Source organism: Schistocerca serialis, chromosome 1 (assembly GCF_023864345.2).
Source record: "Schistocerca serialis cubense isolate TAMUIC-IGC-003099 chromosome 1, iqSchSeri2.2, whole genome shotgun sequence".
NCBI classification, from domain to species: Eukaryota; Metazoa; Arthropoda; class Insecta; order Orthoptera; family Acrididae; genus Schistocerca; species Schistocerca serialis.
The window spans coordinates 1,038,726,485-1,038,751,917 of record NC_064638.1 but is presented as its reverse complement, the minus strand read 5'-3'; the positions used below and the strand labels follow the sequence as shown (position 1 = coordinate 1,038,751,917).

Genomic DNA, 25,433 nt, shown 5'->3' with positions numbered 1-25,433 from the left:
CCATTGTGGCTGACGGTCTGGCAAGATCTAGGTCATCAGTGGACGCCATGATCTCTACCTTATCCACAGACGCAGAGCTTTTAGGTAGCGGTGGTGTGGGTGCCACTGCAATTTCCTTGGTCTTAGGAGTCTTCCTTTTGGACTTTTCTCTCTGCTCCTTGGGTTTCTCTGGCTGGGAGGGCTTCACTGATTCAGTCTCCAGGACTGAGGATGATCGTGAAGCCCTACGACCAGCTGCTTTTGGACACTTCAGCCACTGGCAGGAGATTTCTCTGGCTGAGAAGTGGGGACTGGTGTCCCCGATGGTTGGCGGGGGACAGTGCTCTAGAGGTAGGTGGTACAGGAGCAACAGGGGAGGGGGGGTGGGGGGGGGGGACAGGGCGGGGGGAATTGCCCCCCACTAAGGGGGCAGGTGTAGCCTTCTGCTTCACAGCCGACTGGAATTCGCATAACTGATGGGGGCTACAACTGTTCTCATAGCGGCGGTGTATGAGGGGGTCATAGCGGCAGGATGTAGGCAATCCTATTTTCAGTATAGGTCAGTCAGTTAATGGTCTTTTATTCCATGATTTTCCTCTCTTTCTGTAAAATCCTGCAGTCTGGCAAGCAAGGTGAATTATGCTCGCCAGCCACATGATGTATTGGGATGTGATGGACATCCACAATCTCGACATGTGACGCTGGAAGTACAGCGGGAAGACATATGGGCAAACTTCCAGCACTTAAAGCACTGCATCGGGAGAGGTATGTATGGTTTGACATCACAGCGGTAGACCATCACCTTTACCTTCTCGGGTAAGGTATCACCCTCAAAGGCCAAGATGAAGGCACCGGTGGCAACCTGATTATCCCTCTGAACCCGATGGACACGCCGCATGAAATGAACACCTCACCGCTCTAAATTTGTGTGCAGCTTGTCTTTATCAGACTGCAAAAGAAGGTCACTGTGGAATATAATACCCTGGACCATATTTAAGAGCTTATGTGGTATGATGGCAACAGAAACATCCCCATCTTGTTACAAGTGAGAAAAGCCCATGACTGGGCAGAGGATGCTGTTTTTAAGAAGACAGACCCAGAGCGAATTTTGAACAAGCCCTCTATCTCCCCAAACTTGTCTTCTAAATGCTCTACAAAAAACTGGCTTCATCGAAACAAAAGAGTCCCCATTAGTTCTCGTACATACAAGGTACCAGAGTGAATAAGGTTCACTGCCATCCTTAGTCTGGTGTACCTCCCATGGTGTGGCCAGGGAGGGGAACGATTTAGGGTCTTACTTTCTAGCATTGCATTGAGACTTTGAACACTGACTGCTGGTGTCTGACCACCAGCAAGTGATGGTGTGGTACACTTCATCGCACGTCATCCAAGCTGATGCCACCCACTCCGACCAGGGATCCTCCCCATAGGCGTCATCCAGCCGCATCAAAAGTCACCTGGCAGGATGGCCCTTGCCTAGAGTCATGAAGCCCCAGGGCATACGTAGGGAGTTAACAGCGCATGCATCAGCAGAGCGATCCCTGTGTTGTCAGGAGGCTACAACCAACAGGGTACATGACGGCCCACCACAACGGACTTGTTACCATGCTGGATATGAGGTGCAAAGAAGTCCATGGTCATAGTTGGCGCAGAAAGCGACACCGCGTAGTGCATGGTGGAAAACTCACCCAGGAAGGTGTCCTCACCCAAGAGATGGAGAATGAGCTGGACTGCAATGCGACGACAAGAAAGTGGGCTAAAGATCTCTATGTATGAGAGACATGATGCACCATGTAAGGTGCCCTTCCCCAATTGGCTCACTCTTCGGGAAAATTTTGAAAAATAGAGGTCAAACCCTACAGGGGACCATCACAAAGGCCAAAACTTTCGCGACTCCTTGTAGTCGCTTCTTACGACTATTTTAATCCCCAGACCCACAGGGGGTTACAGTTTGTGCTGTCTACAGTGGATGAACAGTTCAGAAACATTGAAAATGCAACCTTTTGTAAATCAGCATCTGTGAGGCAATGGTTTGTAGACCACAACATTCCTGAAATGGGCTGGCCTGCCCAGAGCCCCAACCTGGACTATGAAATACTGCTGTTCCTCCAGACATTCGAACACCTCTCTCAAAGTTTTCTCCACCAAGTTCAAGCTGTCATGAAGGTTAAAGGTGGACCCCACTCAGTGTCCACTAATAGTTGCCCATCTACTTATATAAGGTAATGTAGTTCTAGTCTGCCTTATTTTGCATTTGTGTGCTGCTTTCAGGGTAATTGTATACAGTAAAATGATCTGAATTGGGGACTGGCCACTGGATTAGAGAGGAACTTTATACCTAACACCAGGTCTGTGACCAAGAATTTCTGCTCAAATGCTGGAATATGGAGTGTGTTATGAATTGAAAGTAAAATAATGCATGTGTTTGTAGTTTTGCACTCATTTTGCACACACTTCAATATCTAAAGAGAAATCGCCCTAAAGGATTCTTCAAAATGTAATGAGGCATTTGGCATAAAGAACAATATCCCATCATCTGTCAACTCTGGCATGTAGCTGCCTCTTCCATCCATTTTTTCCCCTTGTCTTCTTTACACTCTGCGCAAAGATTATGGTTATGTATCATTCAGGCTGACTACACTGCCTCTGGAAGCTTCAGATTTTATTTTATCCACTGACATTCTTCTTTGTAGCTGTAATTTGTACCTTGCGAGTAATAGGGAAAAACTGAATACTAAGACACTTTACCATCACATTTAGTGGTACAAAAGCTAGGCAGTCGAAGGCAAAAAGCACATTAATACATCCACCATATATGGTACTGATTGATTGTAAGTCTGACACAGTGAAACATATTGCAACTCTCAATCACTGTTCATAAATTATGCAGAACCAATGCAAAATGTTCTGGTAATACATTTTTGGCACTGATACTTAATTCAGATGTGATGCATGTAACATTATCTCCTATGATTATGTCTGACAATCATATATAATCTCCAATGATTTTTTATCACAGGTTTGGCTTCCATACATCCTTGACATACTAAAATTATGGGATTCACTTGCTCCAGCATCTGTCCCTATAGGGAAAGTCTTCCACTTGTTTCTCCTGTACCTGTTTAGCTGAATAAATTAATATATACCACAATACCGAGTGACTGCTGGCTGGTTTCCTTTATTATAATAAAATATCACTCAAAGGGCATAAATGATCAGTGTTGCCAACTTACAAAAATGCTGCTATCCATTATCTTAACAGCAATTCTTACATGTCAAAGTTAGTACCAACTTCACTAGCTGAACAACACCTAATTTACTTATCCCCTTACATTCCTTCATAAATCCTGACACTTTTATATTTTATAAAAATTTTGTTCTCCTTGGATACAACAGCTCTAAGTTATGGAAAGAAAACAACATGGTTTTTGAAACATTATCAGTTATTTTGGTTTTTCTCCCGTAACTTAATATTTTACTGCAATAAAATTACCTTGAACATGCAACTTGAGTTTCAACTCTTGCTGCCAATACAGCTTGGTCTTTTGCATCCTTAAGTTTGTTCATTTCTCTTTGGTAAAGTTCCTTTGTATCCTCAAGAGTTCTCCGGAAGCAATTAGCCAGCTTTGTAATACGGCCTGCCATCTGCAACATAAATCATTAATATTAAAAAACACAGTATTTGGGGAAGAAGAATAACTAATTATTGAGATACGTAATTTTGGAGCCAAAAAATAAATAGTTGCCTAATATGGAAGCAAATGGATCTGATGGGATACCTGTATGTATAACTGCAAGTTCAGAGCTGGTTTTTTCACTTTATTTACTAAAGTCTTTCCAAAAACAAACAAGGGAAAAGCCAGGATGGAATGTAGCAATATTAGAGAAGGAAAGTTGCTACTCACCATATAGCGGAGATGCCGAGTCACGATAAGCACAACAAAAAGATTCACACAATTATAGCTTTCAGCCATTAAGGCCTTTGTCAGCAATACACACACACACACACACACACACACACACACACACACACACACACACATCTGCAGTCTCATAACTGAAAAGACTGCAGACATGAGTGCAAGTTGTGCGTGCGTGCGCGTGCCCACACATGCGTCTGTTGCTGACAAAGGCCTTAATGGCCGATAGCTATAATTGTGTGAATCTTTTTGTTGTGCCTATTGCGACTCAACATCTCCACTATATGGCGAGTAGTAACTTTCCAAAAACAGTATTTTATACCAGGGATAAACAGAATGCAGCTATGTTTTAAAAGAATACCCTTGTATTTTAATATACTGGAAGTTCTAGTTGAAAATTACAAATTATTTAGTAATGAAGGAGACGATGCACCAAATGGCAGAAGTGCTGCATCGACAGGCACTGTCTCTAACTTATATTCTGAGAAAGTCTGTCAAGTCGGGGTCCTGATACAGAAAATGTTATAGTTTAATTGGCTAGATAAAAAAATCTAGCCACCAAGCAGCAGCAGCAGCAGCAGCAGCAGCACATACAATAAAGGCACAGAAATCTGCACGCTCTCTTAACTAGTGGCTCCTTCTCACAGAAGGTTTGAAGGGGAAGGTACTGTTCAGAAAAGCCACCCAGAACCCTGGGTTAGGGGGAATTTTGGACGGGATGAGAAGGAAAGACTGATTAAGTCTTTCCTGACTGGGTTCTGGGAGACTTTCACAAACTCTCCTCATATCATATCATATCATATCATACTATACATCACCATCCTCTTTCCCTCACTTCTTTTCCTTCCCTTTCAACCCTTTTGCCATAAGGAGAAGCCACTGGTTCCAAAAACCTGCAAATCTATCTGTGTGTGTTCTCCTGCCACAGATTGACTAGAGTTTATCTATCCAATTACACTAGAAAATGATACAGAGAATATGAGAGTTACGTAGTGGTACAGAAGAATTTTACTTTGTTGAGGATAGGTATTTCTGCAGTGGTGTTCAGATAATGGTTTAAGAGTTGAACATCAATTACAGGGAGGGCAATGAAAAAATGAAATGATTGTATGGCATTTATTGGCCGCCGTATTGAAAGTCTTTAGTTGACGCCACTTTCATGTCGATGGTTAAAATGATGGACACATAACACCCAGTCCCCTGCCAGGAATCTAACCCAGGCCCCCTTGCGTGGTAGGTGGCAATGCTACCACTACGCTACAGAGGCAGACAGGGAGGGCAATGATTTTTTTTTTGTGGTTTTAGGGCGCACAACTTCAACGGTCATTAGCGCCCTGACTACTCTAAGAATGCACCGCGAGGCACAAGTTGACCACAACAACTAAAAGGGAAAACACGATAAAAGACAGACCGATAGGCATAGGATTAAAAAACAGCATCATCAAATGTCCTTAGCGAGGTTTGTCAAATTGATAAAACGAAGAACACGAGCAGCTGCTCGTGGGTCATCCGCTAAAATGGCATCGAAAGTATTTGGCAGGTTAAGATCAAGGCGCAGTGTGTTAAGATCTGGACAGGACATTAAAATGTGTCTAACCGTCAGCAAGTGCCCACATGGGCAGAACGGCGCCGGCGCAGCCGTCAGCAGATGGCGATGGCTGAACCAGCAGTGTCCAATTCTTAACTGGGCTAAAACGACCTCCTCCCGCCGAGAAGGGCGTGAGGAGGACGTCCAAGCCACGGGAAGAGGTTTTAAGGCCCGAAGCTTGTTGTCGGTAAGTGCAGCCCAATCGGCATGCCACAGCGATAAGATGCGCCGACAAATGACCCTGCTAAAATCGGACGAAGGGACACAACAAGAAGCTGTCCGAGGCTGGAGGACCGCAGCCTTGGTCGCGGCATCTGCAGCTTCGTTCCCAGGGATACCGACATGGCCAGGAACCCACATAAAGCTAACTGGAGAACCGACGTCCACCAGCTGCTGAAGAGAGCGTTGGATCCGGTGTACGAAAGGGTGAACCGGGTACGGATCACTGAGGCTCTGGATGGCGCTCAGGGAATCTGAGCAGATGACATAAGCAGAATGTCGGTGGCAGCAGATGTAAAGAACAGCCTGGTAGAGGGCAAAGAGCTCAGCTGTGAAGACCGAACAATGGCCATGGAGCCGGTATTTGAAACTTTGTGCCCCGACAATAAAGGAACACCCGACCCTGTCATTGGTCTTAGAGCCATCTGTATAAATGAAAGTCATGTTGATGAACTTCGAACGAAGTTCCAAAAAACGGGAGTGGTAGACCGAACCGGGGGTGACCTCTTTTGGGAGCGAGCTGAGGTCAAGGTGAACGCGGACCTGAGCCTGGAGCCAAGGTGGCGAGCGGCTCTCGCCCACTCGAAAGGTTGCAGGGAGTGAAAAATTAAGGTGTTGAAGGAGGCGACGAAAGCGAACTCCAGGGGGTAGCAGGGCAGAGACATACAACCCGTATTGACGGTCAAGAGAGTCGTCAAAAAAGGAACGATAAGACGGATGGTCGGGCATCGACAGTAGCCGACAGGCATACCGACAAAGCAGTATATCGCGCCAGTAGGTGAGTGGCAATTCGCCAGCGTCAGCATGAAGACTCTCTACGGGACTGGTATAAAATGCTCCAATCGCAAGTCGTAAACCCCGATGTTGTATGGAGTTGAGGCGGCATAAGATGGATGGCCGTGCAGAGGAGTATACGAAGCTCCCATAATCCAGCTTGGAGCGGACGATCGACCAATATAGACGAAGTAGGACGGTTCGATCCGCTCCCCACGACATACCACTGACAACACGGAGGACATTTAAAGAACGGGTACAACGGGCGGACAAATATGACACATGTGGAGACCAGCTGAGTTTCCTGTCAAATGTAAGGCCTAAAAATTTTGTTGTCTCCACGATTGGGAGAGCAACGGGACCGAGTCGTAAGGACGGTGGGAGAAACTCTTTGTAGCGCCAGAAGTTAATACAGACCGTCTTCTCGGCAGAAAAACTGAAGCCATTGGCGACACTCCAGGAGTAAAGACGGTCAAGAGAACGCTGAAGACAGCGCTCCAGGGCACGTGTACACTGCGCGCTGCAATAGATGGTAAAATCGTCCACAAAAAGGGAGCCTGATACATCAGCTGGGAGGCAATCCATTATTGGACTGATCGCGATGGCGAAGAGAGCGACGCTCAAAACTGAGCCCTGTGGCACCCCATTCTCCTGGCGAAAGGTGTCGGACAGGACAGAACCCACACGTACCCTGAACTGTCGATCCATTAAAAAGGAACGAATAAAAAGAGGGAGGTGACCACGAAGGCCCCATGTATGCATGGTGCGGAGAATGCCCGCCCTCCAACAGGTGTCGTAAGCCTTCTCCAAATCAAAGAACACAGCCGCGGTCGGGCGCTTCCGCAAGAAGTTATTCATAATGAAGGTCGACAAGGTAACCAGATGGTCAACAGCAGAGCGGCGCCTACGAAATCCACATTGTACATTGGTAAGTAGGCGTCGAGACTCGAGCAGCCAAACCAATCTAGAGTTAACCATTCGCTCCATCACTTTACAGACACAGCTGGTAAGCGAGATGGGTTGATAACTGGAAGGCAAGTGCTTGTCCTTCCCCGGCTTAGGAATCGGGACAACAATAGACTCGCGCCAGCATGCGGGAACATGTCCCTCAATCCAGATGCGATTGTATGTACGAAGAAGAAAACCTTTACCCGCAGGAGAAAGGTTCTTCAGCATCTGAATATGAATAGAATCTGGCCCTGGAGCGGAGGACCGTGTTCGGCCAAGTGCGTTTTAGAGTTCCCGCATGGTGAATGGGGCATTATAACTTTCACAATTCGAGGAGCGGAAGTTAGGTGGCCTAGCCTCCTCTGCCTGTTTGCGGGGGAGGAAGGCAGGGTGGTAATGAGCGGAGCTCGAAACCTCTGCGAAAAAGCGGCCGAAGGCATTGGAGACAGCCTCAGGGGCCACAAGGACGTCATTCGCGACCTTCAAGCCAGAAACTGGTGAGTGGACCTTAGTGCCAGATAGCCGGTGCAGGCTACCCCAGACAACAGAAGAAGGAGTAAAACTGTTGAAGGTGCTTGTGAAAGCAGCCCAGCTGGCTTTCTTACTTTCTTTGATAATACGACGACACTGGGCACGTAATCGTTTATAATTGATACAATTCGCCACTGTAGGGTGGCGTTTAAATGTGCGTAAAGCACGTCGACGAGCACGTAAAGCGTCTCTACATGCTGCGGTCCACCAGGGGACCGGTATGCGACGTGGAGAAGAAGGAGGGTGAGGGATGGAATATTCAGCAGCAGCGAGAATGACTTCCGTGAGGTGTGCGACCTGACGATCGCAGCTTGTGAAGGTTTGATCCTGAAAGGTCGCCCTGGAAGAGAAGAGCCCCCAGTCTGCCTTGGAGATGGTCCAATTAGAGAAGCACGGAGAGGGGGTATGCTGCAAGAGATGGATAACACACGGGAAGTGGTCGCTCGAATATGTATCAGAAAGTGCATACCACTCAAACCGGCGTGCAAGTTGGGGAGTACATATAGAGAGGTCTAAATGGGAATAGGTGTGAGATGTGTCCGAAAGAAAAGTAGGGGCGCCAGTATTGAGGCAGACAAGATCGAGCTGGTTGAAAAGGTCTGCTAACAAGGAGCCCCTCGGGCAGGATGCTGGAGAGCCCCAAAGGGGATGGTGGGCATTGAAGTCTCCAGTTAACAAAAATGGTGCAGGTAGCTGAGCAATAAGTTGCATCACGTCTGCCCTGGTAACGGCAGATGACGATGGAGTGTAAACGGTACAAAAGGAAAACGTAAAAGTGGGGAGAGTAATGCGGATGGCAACTGCCTGCAGGCCGGTGTGCAACGTGATGGGATCGTAGTAAATATCATCCCGGACCAGCAACATAACCCCTCCATGAGCTGGGATACCTACCACAGGGGGTAGGTCAAAACGCACAGAGGTGTAGTGTGCCAAGGCAATTTGATCGCATGGGCGTAGCTTCATTTCCTGGAGGGCTACGACGAGCGGACGGTGCAAGCGGAGCAGCAACTTCAAGTCCTCTCGGTTGGAGCGAATGCTGCGAATATTCCAGTGAATAAGTGCCATCGTAAGAAAAGGAAGATGATAGAAGTGGTCACCTCGAAGGCCGCTTAGGGCCTGGCTTCGAGCGAGCACTGCCGTCGCTATCAGTAGGCGGACAGTCATCGTCCATTGGGTCTATAGGGTCATCGGCCATCTCGGGAGGATGGCCAGGAGGGGGAGCTTCCTCCGCCGGTGAACGGCCAGATGTACGGCTACCAGCGGTGCGGCCAGGCGAAACGGATGACAGCCTGGGGCGGCAACCGCTGGGTGGCGCAGGAGAAGAAATGCGCCGTGGCGGAGAAGGAGAACTGTGCTTCCTAGGAGCCTTCTTGGAAGGACGTTTAGTGGAAGTACCGGTCGAAGGCTGGGAGGTCGAGGTACGGAGGAAGTCTGCACGGGATGGTTCATTCTTGAAGGCCCGTGCATCTGACTTCGATGTCTTCGTCTTAGCAGAAGCTGAGAAAGGGGCTGGTGTCTGTGGGGTGATGGGAGGAAGAGGAGACGTCGACCGCGCGATCTTAGCACTGGCCGAACGGACGACCGTGGTGCTGAAGGTCAGATCGCATGTCTGGGTTGCTACCTCCCGGGTAGTCCGAGGAGCGGCGAGGACAGTACTGTATTTCCCCGCTGGGAGCAGCGTGGGCTTCCTACTAGCCAATAGCTTGCGAGCAGCCGAGGTGGACACTTTCTCTTTGACCCGAATTTCTTGGATACAGCGTTCTTCCTTATAGACAGGACAGTCGCGGGAGGATGCGGCATGGTCACCCTGACAGTTCATACAACGAGGAGACGGAGGTGGACAGTCACCCTCATGGGCATCACTGCCACAAGTGACACATTTAGCCGCATTGGAACAAGACTGTCGAGTGTGATTGAAACGCTGACACTGGTAACAGCGCGTAGGTGTCGGGACATAGGGGCGAACAGAAATAACCTCGTAGCCCGCCTTGATGCGCGATGGCAGCTTAACACTATCGAAGGTCAAGAAAAGTGTCCGGGTCGGTACAAGGTCATTGTTGACCTTTTTCATGACCCTATGGACAGCCGTCACGCCCTGCTCAGCGAGGAAAGATTGAAGCTCCTCGTCAGTCAATCCGTCGAGGGAGCTAGTATAGACTACACCACGAGACGAATTCAAAGTTCGGTGGGCCTCCACCCGGACAGGGAACGTGTACAGGAGGGTGGCCCGAAGCAGTTTTTGTGCCTGAAAGGCGCTCTCAGTTTCTAGTAATAAGGTGCTGTTACGCAACCTGGTACAAGATTTGACAGATCCGGCTATGGCATCTATGCCCTTCTGAATAACGAAAGGGTTGACAGAGGAAAAATCCTTTCCGTCCGCAGATCGAGAAACTACGAGGAACTGTGGGGCAGGTGGTAGTACTTTTGTCACTGTTGGCTGGTCACGTTTCCGTTTTTGGGTCGAAGTCGAGAGAGATGGAGTAGAATCCATTGCGGAGGAATCCCCCATGATTGCCAGCGTCTCCGATGGCGCGCTCCTTCCTTGTGGGGACCCTCTCAGATGGCACTCCCGCCTTAGGTGAATGTTTACACCTCAGGTCACACCTCCCGAGAAACAGACGGAGGGACCAATCGGCATGGTCAGAAGGTATCAGCTCAGGCAATCACCCCTCCCCGGGCCTGGCCTTTACCAGGGGGTACGCGCGTGCCTTACATGTCTACCCAGGGCGGGGACTTACACGTTACCCCCGTCACCGGCTACGCGTGCGAACGCATGGGTCGGCCTTCAGGCACGCACAGGGAGGAAGGAAGAAGAGGAAAAAGAAGAGAGAGAGGGAGAAAGAGGACAGACTGTCTCAAACGCCGAGGCGGAGACCAGAGAAGGCACGGAGAAGAAGGCAATGAGAAAGCACGGAGAAGAAGGCAATGAGAAGGCAAGGAGAAGAAGGCAATGAGAAGGCAAGGAGAAGAAGGCAATGAGAAAAAGGCAATGAGAATGCAAGGAGAAAAAGGCAATGAGAAGGCAAGGAGAAGAAGGCAAGGAGAAGTCAAGGGAAAGAGTAAGGAAGACAGTGAGGTGGAGAAGAGCAAAGAAAGGAACCAACAAAAGGAAGGAAGAAACGAGAAGTGAAAAACCAAAAAGACCACGATTATAGGTCGTGGAACCGTCCGTCTCCGGACGCAGGCACTAACTACCCCCGTGAGGGGGATGGACTCCTTTTAGTCGCCTCTTACGACAGGCAGGAATACCGCGGGCCTATTCTAATCCCCGGACCCACAGGGGGAGGGGCAATGATTGAGAAGGTCTCAATGCTTGTTGGCATGCAGCCATAATATATTCATAGGCAGGGGGTATGGTATAAATAACATACATCATGAACTTTTTGTGCACAAGCTTAGGTCACTAGATCCAGCCGATGCGAGTTCTGATGCTGAAATCCATACCCGTCCTTTCCCCCCCCCCCCCCCCCTAAGGTAAGTCTTTCCGCTCCCGGGATTGGAATGACTCCTTACCCTCTCCCTTAAAACCCACTTCCTTTCGTCTTCCCCTCTCCTTCCCTCTTTCCTGATGAGGCAACAGTCTGTTGCGAAAGCTTGAATTTTGTGTGTATGTTTGTGTGTCTATCGACCTGCCAGCGCTTTTGTTCGGTAAGTCACCTCATCTTTGTTTTTATATATCATCTTTGTTTTTAGATATAAGTCCATAATGTAGGTTTTTTATGTCGATAAATCCCCTTCCTCCTTCCTTTCTGCTTAATGTGAATCTTTCAGTTGCTGAATGTATGTGATGTATTCTATATTTGTGGCATTGTGATCGTGTAAGTGTATTGAGTGCTTCTAGGTCTGTGTTACTACATTTCACTACTCCAAATGAGTAGGTCAATATTGGTATAGCATAAGTATTTATAGCTTTTGTCTTGTTTCTTGCTGTCAATTCTGTTTTCAGTATTTTTGTTAGTCTTTGTCTATATTTTTCTTTTAGTTCTTCTTTAATATTTGTATTATCTATTCCTATTTTTTGTCTGTATCCTAGATATTTATAGGCATCTGTTTTTTCCATCGCTTTTATGCAGTCGCTGTGGTTATCCCATATGTAATCTTCTTGTTTAGTGTGTTTTCCCTTGACTATGCTATTTTTCTTACATTTGTCTGTTCCAAAAGCCATATTTATATCATTGCTGAATACTTCTGTTATCTTCAGTAATTGGCTGAGTTGTTGATTTGTTGCTGCCAGTAGTTTTAGATCATCCATGTATAGCAGATGTGTGATTTTGTGTTGGTATGTTCCAGTAATATTGTATCCATAATTTGTATTATTTAGCATGTTGGATAGTGGGTTCAGAGCAAGGCAGAACCAGAAAGGACTTAATGAGTCTCCTTGGTATATTCCACACTTAATCTGTATTGGCTGTGATGTGATATTTGAATTTGTTTGGATATTAAGTGTGGTTTTCCAATTTTTCATTACTATGTTTAAGAACTGTATCAATTTAGGATCTACTTTGTATATTTCCAATATTTGTAGTAACCATGAGTGGGGTACACTATCAAAAGTGTTTTGGTAATCAATGTATGCATAGTGTAGCGACCTTTGTTTGGTTTTAGCTTGATATGTCACCTCTGCATCTATTATCAGTTGCTCTTTACATCCTCGTGCTCCTTTGCAACAGTCTTTTTGTTCTTCATTTATAATTTTGTTCTGTGTTGTATGTGTCATTAATTTCTGTGTAATGACTGAAGTTAATATTTTGTATATTGTTGGTAGGCATGTTATGGGGCGATATTTTGCTGGGTTTGCTGTGTCTGCTTGATCGTTAGGTTTCAGGTAAGTTATTCCATGTGTAAGTGTATCAGGGAATGTGTATGGGTCTGCAATGTAACTGTTAAATAATTTAGTTAGATGTGAATGTGTTGAGGTGAACTTCTTTAACCAGAAATTTGCTATTTTATCTTTTCCAGGGGCTTTCCAATTGTGAGTAGAATTAATTGCTTGGGTGACTTCATGTTGCAAAATTATCACTTCAGGCATTTGTGGTATCATCTTGTACATATCTGTTTCTGCTTGTATCCACCGTGCATGCCTGTTATGTTGTACCGGGTTTGACCATATGTTGCTCCAGAAGTGTTCCATGTCTGTTATGTTTGGTGGATTGTCTATTTTAATGTGTGTGTTATCTATTGTCTGGTAAAATTTCTTTTGGTTTGTGTTGAATGTTTGGTTTTGTTTCCTTCTATTTTCACTTTTTTTGTATCTTCTAAGTCGTTTGGCCAATGCTTGTAATTTCTGCTTCTTTTCATCTTATTGCTCTATCACTTCTTGTGAGATTTTACCTAACCTTTTTCGTTTTTTTCTGACATTTCATTTCTTATAAATTGTGTTAGCTGTCCGATGTCTTTTCTCAGTTTTTCTATTCTGATCTGTAGCCTGTGTTGCCATGCTGGTTTTGTGGGTTTCTTCTGTGTGTTGGTTGGTTCTAATCTCTGCCTAGTGTGTATATTTAGTGTAGTGAGTGCTCCTATATAAACCAGTAGTTGTAACTCTTCCATAGTTGTATTTTCATTTTTTTGTTGTGTATGATTGTGTTGATAGTTTTTATTGTTGTTTCGACTTGTGTGTTATTTGGTGGTCTATGCAAGAATGGTCTAATGTCTGTATTTGTGTCTTTGTATTCTATATATGTCAGCTGAAATTTTTCTTCTATATCTAACGTGTGTGTCACTTCGTGTTCTATTTGTGCTTGTTCTGGTGGCTGTCTTAAGATTTCGTTTTCCTCTGACTGTTTAATTGATGCATGTTGTTCTTTGTTTGTTTGCTCTGGGATGTTTGAGTCCATTACTGTATTTTCTTCTTCTTCTGATTGCACATTATTTTGTTCCAGTATTTGTTGTACTTGTTTGACGTTTTCTAATTCTGACTGGGGTATCCTGTTATTTTTGATTATTACACGGATCTGATCAGCTAGTTGTTGTTCTGTTACAAATTTTAATTCTGGGTATCTGGTAATAAATGTTGTGTATACTTGTGATCTGTATCCAGTTGTGTTGGTTCCTAGGTTTGTTGCTTGGTAATAACAGAACATCGATTAACTTCATCTGACCATCTCATCCTCTGTCTGTTTTCCTTCTAGGGCGGTTGCAGGAAGCATATCCTGCAAAACACCTCTATTTGGATTTGAATCATTTTCCAGTTGGCTAGCAGTGTCGTTACCATTTTGGGCGGGCATAGGGTTCAAGCGTTGTCCCCGACCATGACGGCGCTTGTCCGAGGCTTCTTTAGTGCTATCCTGAACCAACTAATCACACTAAAAGGGGGGTTAGCCCTATTAGTGGTTTGTTCTTTTTGTCGCCTTTTACGACTGGCAGAACATACCGGAGGCCTATTCTTTTCCCGGGCCTCCACGGGAATCATCATCATCATCATCATCATCATCATCATCATCATCATCATCATCATCACCACCATCATCATCATCATCATCATCATCAGAACCACATGTCATTCCTGGCGAACTGTCTCATCATTGACAGGTGAAGGCCAAGTTGAACAGATTTAAAATACCCACAGTCCAACCCCATGACAATTCAGTTTCCAAGCACATGCTTTACTGCTGGATCACCTGGCCCAACTGCAATGGGTTACAATTTATGAACAGAATATAATCTGTTTCTATCACCTAACTGATGTACTTCGGCCATCTGTGTAAAAATAAATTTACATCAAATTGCTATTAATTTTATGTAGGGAACTAGAAAGGTGCAAAGTTTTAGGGGTGGCTGCTGCATACTGTACAGAATTCACTATGTTCAGATGAATGTTCTGGTGGCAGACTGTTTATTTAAGAGAGCTGTTCAAACCAGTCACCACTCTCCTGAATTCGTAACTCATTGCACTCTCTAAGTGACCTGCAGGTGAGAGATGAAGCAGCTGGTGTGATGTAGTGACAAACTTCCTCAATGCACTGTTGGAAGTCACGTTTGGTTACTTTATAGAATTTATCCTTAAACAACCCCCAGGTTGAAACACACAAACAGATGAGGTTGGTCAGCTGTAGATATTTATGTGAAATAAGCATAGTATACACCTACAAAGAGTTTGTGTATGTTACTACCACTTGGCAAGTGACAACACAATGCGAATGAAGCAGTCATGGCTTATGATGTGAGGTATCCTTGTTGAAGAGCTCCATCAGGCATTATGTACTTATGTACTGAACAACATCAAGAAACAAACAGTTTCAGAAGGTGCAACAGTAACAGACTTAAGATTGGCAAGAAATGAGAATGTGGGAGTGTTTTAGCTGCAATACACCATCAGCTGGTCACCTATGCTCCAAGGTTATCATCTTTGACCAGTAACCAAAATGTTCTGGGTCCTATATTCAGTCCCAACAACTGCTTAAATTCTGAATAAAATGATCAGTTATGGTAGCCAAAGACTCTTAGTATAAGGAGACACCTTTGTTCTACCAGCAGCCTTCTCAAAGAAAATATAAGAATGGAGTGTGGGGGCATCCTTTTGGCAGGAAACTTTCTCTAGAAGGCGGAAGAACCAGCACTGATCAGCGGAAGAATCAGCACTGATCAGCAGCATGATGATGCGCAAGGCTATGAAAACAATTGGATTAAAGACATTTGTATCCACAGGACATATGACATTTAACTGAAAAGGTGTCTTTACGATCTCTCCATTGGCAAAATATTGCACATTAATTCTCCACTTGACACGGGACTGCTGAAGGTGAAGTTACCATTAGAAAATGATTGAATTACTAATGAAAAGTTAACATTCTACACGACAGTGCATCGCATGTCAGACATGATGAGGTAGGGAACTAAAAAAACCCGAAAAGGTAAATGTAAAGGCTGAATCTAGATATATTGGAGATCAGCGAAGTAATACAGAAAGAAGATAGGGATTTCTGGTTAGATGAAAGTACGATAATATCAACAATATCAGAAAATGATGCAAAGGAATAGGATTCATATAAATATGAAGGCAGAACAAGAGTGAGTTACTGTGAACAATTCAGTAATAGGATTATTCTGATCAGAAACAACAGCACACCAGCGCCAACAAAAGTAGTTCAGGTATGTATGCTGATCCAACAACAGATGAAAGATGGAGAAAGTATGATGATATTTAACACACAATTCAGTATACAAGGTGTATAAGAAAATTAATGAGACTGCAAACAATCTGGCCACACTGTGTTGTTCTACTCGTTTAGATCAGTGTGTTCATCCCTTCCACACACACACACACACACACACACACACACACACACACACACACACACACACAGTTTCAGCTCCATACACCCATCAAAAGATTTTTGGGAGTGCCATCAGTGAAGTTGTGTTTTTGTTGTGCATTATGAAAATAGAACAGCAGAATTTAGAGCAACATTATGCAATTTAAACTTGGGGAATCTGTGAGGGTGATTTTTGGAAAGCTTAAACAGGCCTATGAGGAAAATTCCTTACCAAGAACCCAAGTTTTTCACTGGTGCAAATCATTTCCGGAAGGCCAAGAACAACTCAAGGTTAACCTTGCTCAGGGAGCCCTTCAACTTCAAAAGCTGACAAAAAAGTCAAAAGTGTGCGTGCTCTTGCGAAATCAGAATGACCTTTTACAAAGATGTTCTTGAAAGGCTCAAGGAAAGGATGAACTGAGTGAGACCAGACACTGCAGTCAAGTGGATGCTGCCTCATGACAACACCTCATGTCACGACTACTTCCATCACAGAGTTTTTGACCTCTAAACACCCTATTCACCTAATCTGATTCCTTAACTTCTTTTCTGAAATTTGAAAAATATGTTGAAAGGCATCATTTTGAGACTGGATAACATTCAAAAGAATGTGATTGACATGTTACTTGCTCTACTAGTTGAAGCCTTCAAATTATGTTACTAAGACTGAATAACATCTCCACCAGTTTACAGCTGTCTAAGGGAACTACTTTGAAGGGGCAATACTGTTTGAAAAAATAAAAACTTTGGTAGATAGAAAAATCAGTCATTTTTCTCACACCCCTCAAAGTGAATGCAAGTCTAAATTCTGAGTGACTGGAATTGCTGTAGCAGGCAAGGAATAGCAGACAAAGTTGCCAGAGACTATGGGGCCAGTAGTAGGAATGTGAAAGGAGGGGTAATCTAGTTCTGTAAGAAATATTGGCTACTGATAGCTAATACAGCAGTCAAAATTATCTGGAGGAGTAAGTATACTAGTGAAAATATTAGACACCATGAGGGATTATGGTTAGATTACATCATGTAACAATACGAGAGAAGGAAAGTTGCTGAGCCGTGATAAGAACAATAAAAAGATTCACACAATCATAGCTTTCGGCCATCAAGGCCTTTGTCAGCAGTACACACACACACACACACACACACACACACACACACACACACACACACGCACAAAAGTGCAACTTGCACCCAAGTCTGCAGTCTGAGAGCTGACACTACACTGCTATCAGCAGCACCAATGCATGATGGGTGGCAGTAAGGAGGAGGCTGGGGCAAGGAGGCGGAGGGATAGTATGGTGGGAGTGGCGGACAGTGAAGTGTTGCAGTTTAGATGGAGGGTAGGAGAGAAGGTGCGGAGGGGGTAGGGGGTAAGTAGCGGGGGGGGGGGGGGGGGGTGAGGGAATTGAAATACTGGATGTGGCGGTGAAATGACCGCTGTGTAGTGCTGGAATGGGAACAGGGAGGGGGCTGGATGGATGAGGACAGTGACTAACTAAGGTTGAGTCCAGGAGGGTTATGGGAATATAGGATGTATTGCAGGGAAAGTTCCCACCTGGGCAATTCAGAAAAGCTGGTGGTGGTGGGAAGGATCCATATGGCACAGGCTGTGAAGCAGTCATTGAGATGAGGGGTATCATGCCTGGCAGCGTGTTCAGCTACAGGGAGGTCCACTTGTGTTTTTGGCAACAGTGTCTGGCCGAAAGCTATATTTGTGACAGTCTTTTTGTTGTGCCTCTCTGCGAGTCAGTGTCTCTGCTATATGGTAAGTGGCAACTTTTCTTTCACAATAAGTTGCAAGGAAATTATATGAATTTCAAGGCGACTGCCATGCACAATACTAAGAGTGACACAATCCCATACTTCTGTCATCTTTCTCAAAAAGAGACTAGTATTTTAAATCTTTTAAAGTCAGTGCCATATTTAAGCCAACGATCTCCTGCGATTTTAAGCTAAGGAACAATTTACAACATGAAGTTCATAAGTACAAGAGGACTGGTGTCAACAAAATTCAATGTAATACTTGCACTGTGAACTACATAGGCTGAACACTTAAAAGACCTAAGTTAACGTACAAAGAAAACGTACACAAATTGGCTTTAACAACTTCGGGAAGTCAGCTGTAGCCTTACATATTCATGAAACTGGCTACCACATGTAAGAAAAATACAAGTAAGCTACAGGGAAAGATGGGTAATGTGCAATATGTACAAGAACTACGAGGAAACAACAATATTCAAAGATTAAGAATGAAATGTTTGAATCAAAATGAGTGTAAGACAGGGAAATAGTCTTTCACCCCTATGGTTCAAAGAAGGAATGACTGAAATAAGAGAAAGGTTCAGGAATGGGATTAAAATACAGGATAAAAGGATACTGCTGTGAATTTTGATTCATGCAGTGTGGCATAGCAGTTAACGTCACTGGCTGGTCTGTTACAGGTAGCCAATCCAAACCATACAGCCAGCTATTATTTGTTATCCAGTATTTCATTTCTGGAAGGGTCTCAAAATTTCTTATGTTTGTGATTTCCACATTCTGGAATATTTGATGTTTGTACAAGTAGCAGTGCTGTCTATTAAGAAATTCAGTTCTATTATGGCTGTACAGTGGTGTTTGTAATCCATATGCTTTCAGTGCTAACTTCATTTTTTTTTTTTGTGGTTTTAGGGCGCACAACTTCAATGGTCATTAGCGCCCTTACTACGTTAAGAATGCACTGTGAGGCACAAGTTTAAAACAACAACTAAAAGGGAAAACACGATAAAAGACAGACCGATAGGCATAGGATTAAAAAACAGCATAATCAAATGTCCTTAGAGAGGTGTGTCAAATTTATAAAACGAAGAACACGAGCAGCTGCTCGTGGGTCATCCGCTAAAATAGCTTCTAAAGTACATGGCAGGTTAAGATCGAGACGCAGTGTGTTGAAATCTGTACAGGAAATTAAAATGTGGCGGACCGTCAGCAATTGACCACATGGGCAGAACGGCGCTGGCGCAGCCGTCAGCAGATGGCGATGGCTGAACCGGCAGTGTCCAATGCGTAACCGGGCCAAAACGACCTCCTCCCACCGAGAACGGCGGGAGGACGACGTCCAAGCCGTGGGAAGAGGTTTCAAGGCCCGAAGCTTGTTGTCTGTAAGTGCAGCCCAATCAGCATGCCACAGCGATAAAATGCGCCGACAAATTACCCTGCTACAATCCGACGAAGGGACACAACAAGAAGCTGTCCGAGGTTGGAGGACCGCAGCCTTGGCCGCGGCATCTGCAGCTTCGTTCCCAGGGATACCGACATGGCCAGGGACCCACATAAAGCTAACCGGAGAACCGACGTCCACCAGCTGCTGAAGAGAGCGTTGGATCCGGTGCACGAAAGGGTGAACAGGATACGGATCACTGAGGCTCTGGATGGCGCTCAGGGAATCGGAGCAGATGACATAAGCAGAATGTCGGTGGCGGCAGATGTAAAGAACAGCCTGGTAGAGGGCAAAGAGCTCAGCTGTGAAGACCGAACAATGGCCATGGAGCCGGTATTTGAAACTTTGTGCCCCGACAATAAAGGAACACCCGACCCCGTCATTGGTCTTTGAGCCATCTGTATAAATGAAGGTCCTATTTATGAACTTTGAACGAAGTTCAACAAAATGGGAGTGGTAGACTGAACTGGGGGTAACCTCTTTTGGGAGCGAGCTGAGGTCAAGGTGAACGCGGACCTGAGCCTGGAGCCAAGGTGGCGTGTGGCTCTCACCCACTCGAAAGGTTGCAGGGAGTGAAAAATTAAGGTGGTGAAGGAGGCGACGAAAGCGAACTCCAGGGGGTAGCAGGGCAGAGACATACAACCCGTATTGACGGTCGAGAGAGTCGTCAAAAAAGGAGCGATAAGACGGGTGGTCGGGCATTGACAGTAGCCGGCAGGCATACCGACAAAGCAGTATATCGCGCCGGTAGGTGAGTGGCAATTCGCCAGCGTCAGCGTGAAGACTCTCTACGGGACTAGTATAAAATGCTCCAATCGCAAGTCGTAAACCCCGATGTTGTATGGAGTTGAGGCGGCATAAGATGGATGGCCATGCTGAGGAGTATACGAAGCTCCCATAATCCAGCTTGGAGCGGACGATCGACCGATATAAACGAAGCAGGACGGTTCGATCTGCCTCCCACGACATACCACTGAGAACACGGAGGACATTTAAAGAACGGGTACAACGGGCAGCCAAATATGCCACATGTGGAGACCAGCTAAGTTTCCTGTCAAATGTAAGACCTAAAAATTTTGTTGTCTCCACGATTGGGAGAGCAACGGGACCGAGTCGTAAGGACGGTGGGAGAAACTCTTTGTAGCGCCAGAAGTTAATACAGATCGTCTTCTCGGCAGAAAAACGGAAGCCATTGGTGACACTCCAGGAGTAAAGACGGTCAAGAGAACGCTGAAGACAGCGCTCCAGGACACGTGTACACTGCGCGCTGCAATAGATGGTAAAATCGTCCACGAAGAGGGAGCCTGATACATCGGCTGGGAGGCAATCCATTATTGGATTGTTCGCGATGGCGAAGAGAGCGACGCTCAAAACTGAGCCCTGTGGCACCCCATTCTCCTGGCGAAAGGTGTCTGACAGGACAGAACACACACGTACCCTGAACCGTCGATCCATTAAAAAGGAACGAATAAAAAGAGGGAGGCGACCGCGAAGGCCCCATGTATGCATGGTGCGGAGAATGCCCCCCCTCCAACAGGTGTCGTAAGCCTTCTCTAAATCAAAGAACACAGCCGCGGTCGGGCGCTTCCGCAGGAAGTTATTCATAATGAAGGTCGACAAGTTAACCAGATGGTCAGCAGCAGAGCGGCACCTACGAAATCCACATTGTACATTGGTAAGTAGGCGTCGAGACTCGAGCAGCCAAACCAATCTAGAGTTAACCATTCGCTCCATCACTTTACAGACACAGCTGGTAAGCGAGATGGGTTGATAACTGGAAGGCAACTGCTTGTCCTTCCCCGGCTTAGGAATCGGGACAACAATAGACTCGCGCCAGCATGCGGGAACATGTCCCTCAATCCAGATGCGATTGTAAGTACGAAGAAGAAAACGTTTACCCGCAGGAGAAAGATTCTTCAGCATCTGAATATGAATAGAATCAGGCCCTGGAGCGGAGGACCGTAATCGGCCAAGTGCGTTTTAGAGTTCCCGCATGGTGAATGGGGCATTATAACTTTCACAATTCGAGGAGCGGAAGTTAGGTGGCCTAGCCTCCTCTGCCTGTTTGCGGGGGAGGAAGGCAGGGTGGTAATGAGCGGAGCTCGAAACCTCTGCGAAAAAGCGGCCGAAGGCATTGGAGACATCCTCAGGGGCCACAAGGACGTCATTCGCGACCGTCAAGCCAGAAACTGGTGAGTGGACCTTAGTGCCAGATAGCCGGCGCAGGCCACCCCAGGCAACAGAAGGCGTAAAACTGTTGAAGGTGCTTGTGAAAGCAGCCCAGCTGGCTTTCTTGCTTTCTTTAATAATACGACGACACTGAGCACGTAATCGTTTATAATTGATACAATTCGCCACTGTAGGGTGGCGTTTAAAGGTGCGTAAAGCACGTCGACGAGCACGTAAAGCGTCTCTACATGCTGCAGTCCACCAGGGGACCGGTACGCGACGTGGAGAGGAAGGAGGGTGAGGGATGGAATATTCAGCAGCAGCGAGAATGACTTCCGTGAGGCGTGCGACCTGACGATCGCAGCTTGTGAAGGTTTGATCCTGAAAGGTCGCCCTGGAAGAGAAGAGCCCCCGTCTGCTTTGGAGATGGTCCAACTAGAGGAGCATGGAGAGGGGGTATGCTGCAGGAGATGGATAACACACGGGAAGTGGTCGCTCGAATATGTATCAGAAAGTACATACCACTCAAACCGGCGTGCAAGTTGGGGAGTACATATAGAGAGGTCTAAATGGGAATAGGTGTGAGATGTGTCCGAAAGAAAAGTAGGGGCGCCAGTATTGAGGCAGACAAGGTTGAGCTGGTTGAAAAGGTCTGCTAACAGGGAGCCCCTCGGGCAGGATGCTGGAGAGCCCCAAAGGGGATGGTGGGCATTGAAGTCTCCAGATAACAAAAATGGTGCAGGTAGCTGAGCAATAAGTTGCATCATGTCTGCCCTGGTAACAGCAGATGACGATGGAGTGTAAACGGTACAAATGGAAAATGTAAAAGTGGGGAGAGTAATGCGGATGGCAACTGCCTGCAGGCCGGTGTGCAACGTGATGGGATCATAGTAAATATCATCCCGGACCAGCAACATAACCCCTCCATGAGCCGGGATTCCTACCACAGGGTGTAGGTCAAAACGCACAGAGGTGTAGTGTGCCAAGGCAATTTGATCGCATGGGCGTAGCTTCGTTTCCTGGAGGGCTATGACAAGCGGACGGTGCAAGCGGAGCAGCAACTTCAAGTCCTCTTGATTGGAGCGAATGCTGCGAATATTCCAGTGAATAAGTGCCATCGTAAGAAAGGGAAGATAAAAGAAGGGGTCACCTCGAAGGCCGCGGAGGGCCTGGCTTCGAGCGAGCACTGCCGCCGCTATCAGTAGGCGGACAGTCTTCGTCCATTGGGTCTATAGGTTCATCGGCCATCTTGGGAAGATGGCCGGGAGGGGGAGCTTCCTCCGCCGGTGAACGGCCAGATGTTTGGCTACCAGCGGTGCGGCCAGGCGAAACGGATGACGGCCTGGGGCGGCAACCGCTGGGTGGCGCAGGAGAAGAAATGCGCCGTGGCGGAGAAGGAGAACTGTGCTTCCTAGGAGCCTTCTTGGAAGTACGTTTGGTGGAAGTACCGGTCGAAGGCTGGGAGGTCGAGGTACGTAGGAAGTCTGCACGGGACGGTTCCTTCTTAAAGGCCCGTGCATCTGACTTCTGGGTCTTCGTCTTGGCAGAAGCTGATGAAGGTGCTTGTGCCTGAGGGGTGACGGGAGGAAGAGGAGACGTCGACCGGGCGATCTTAGCACTGGCCGAACGGACGACCGTGGTGCTGAAGGTCAGATCGCATGTCTGGGTTGCCACCTCCCTGGTAGTCCGAGGAGAGGCGAGGACAGTACTGTATTTCCCCGCTGGGAGCAGCGTGGGCTTCCTACTAGCAAATAGCTTGCGAGCAGCCGAGGTGGACACTTTCTCTTTGACCCGAATTTCTTGGATACAGCGTTCTTCCTTATAGACAGGACAGTCGCGGGAGGATGCGGCATGGTCACCCTGACAGTTCACACAACGAGGAGACAGAGGTGGACAGTCACCCTCATGGGCATCCCTGCCACAAGTGACACATTTAGCCGCATTGGAACAAGACTGTCGAGTGTGATTGAAACGCTGACACTGGTAATAGCGCGTAGGTGTCGGGACATAGGGGTGAACAGAAATAACCTCATAGCCCGCCTTGATGCGCGATGGCAGCTTAACACTATCGAAGGTCAAGAAAAGTGTCCGGGTCGGTACAAGGTCACTTGACTTTTTTCATGACCCTATGGACAGCCGTCACGCCCTGCTCAGCGAGGAAAGATTGAATCTCCTCGTCAGTCAGTCCGTCGAGGGAGCTAGTATAGACCACACCATGAGACGAATTCAAAGTGCGGTGAGCCTCCACCCGCACAGGGAACGTCTACAGGAGTGTGGCCCGAAGCAGTTTTTGTGCCTGAAAGGCGCTCTCAGTTTCTAGTAATAAGGTACCGTTACGCAACCTGGTACAAGATTTGACAGATCCGGCTATGGCATCTACACCCTTCTGGATAACGAAAGGGTTGACAGAGGAAAAATCCTTTCCGTCCTCAGATCGAGAAACGACAAGGAACTGTGGGGCAGGCGGTAGTACTTTTGTCACTGATGGCTGGTGACGTTTCCGTTTTTGGGCAGAAGTCGAGACAGATGGAGTGAAATCCATCGCGGAGGAATCCCCCACGATTGCCAGCGTCCCCGATGGCGCGCTCCTTCCTTGTGGGGACCCTCTCAGAGGGCACTCCCGCCTTAGGTGAATATTTACACCTCAGGTCACACCTCCCGAGAACCAGACGGAGGGACCAATCGGCATGGTCAGAAGGTATCAGCTCAGGCAATCACCCCTCCCCGGGCCTGGCCTTTACCAGGGGGTACGCGCGTGCCTTACATGTCTACCCCGGGCGGGGAATTACGCGTTACCCTGTCACCGGCTACACGTGCGAACGCGTGGGTCGGCCTTCAGGCGCGCACAGGGAGGAAGGAAGAAGAGGAAAAGGAGGAGAGAGAGGGAGAGAGAGGACAGACTGTCTCAAACGCCGAGGCGGAGACCAGAGAAGGCAAGGAGAAGAAGGTAATGAGAAGGCAAGGAGAAGAAGGCAATGAGAAGGCAAGGAGAAGAAGGCAAGGAAACAGTAATGAAGACAGTGAGGTGGAAAAGAGCAAAGAAAGGAACCAACCAAAGGAAGGAAGAAACGAGAAGGGAAAAAGCAAAATTACCGCAAATAGAGGTCGTGGAACCGTCCGTCTCCGGACGCAGGCGCTAACGACCCCCTTGAGGGGGTGGGACTCCTTTTAGTCGCCTCTTATGACAGGCAGGAATACCTCGGGCCTATTCTAATCCCCGGACCCGCAGGGGGGTTTTTCTTCATTGACAACCCTACCTTTGGATCTGGACTAGTAGTGTTATGATAGTGCAATTGTTTGGTGAAGATATCAGATACTTAAAAACACCAGTGGGGCTATAATTAGATAATGTAAAAGTTATTGCCTACAGGAACATTAATACAAACAGTTCAGCATTCCTAAGATATGTGTAGGCACAATACTTATGGATTCCAAAACAATGGTAAGTCAGCTGCACATGAGGCACCCATCAGTGTTTTCTGGAAATGGTCAGGATTCACGAAATGGCTGAACACATTCAAATCACCAAGTGCAATAGGTGTGTTGAAATTCTATGTCTGACAAATCCATCCTTTTACTCTGATGGCACAGCCCAGCAGTGGTTACATAGCAAAGGTAAGCTTGACAACCAGGACAAATTCCAGGCTGAACTCAAGAAAACATTTGGCAACCACAAAAGAAAGTCCACTTAGCAGAAAAACCCACTGAAGAAGGCCCAATGTCATGGGAAACAATACATTCCTACTACATGATTTTATTCTATGCTGCACCGTGAATGCGAATATGACGGAAGCTGACAAACTCCCCCACTTCATGGAAGATGTGCAAAAGAATTGTACCAAGCTCTTCTTGTA

At 46.7% G+C, this 25,433-nt stretch overlaps 1 protein-coding gene across 2 annotated transcripts in view; it reads right to left on the bottom strand.

Moving 5' to 3' along the window:
* Positions 1 to 25,433, bottom strand: part of LOC126414498 (deformed epidermal autoregulatory factor 1) — a 73,768-nt gene that overhangs the window by 7,407 nt on the left and 40,928 nt on the right. For both annotated transcript variants that reach the window (XM_050083350.1, XM_050083351.1), the window contains exon 8: positions 3,473 to 3,624. In XM_050083350.1, the coding sequence (XP_049939307.1) occupies positions 3,473 to 3,624 (152 nt within the window). The remainder of the gene's footprint in view (positions 1 to 3,472; positions 3,625 to 25,433) is intronic.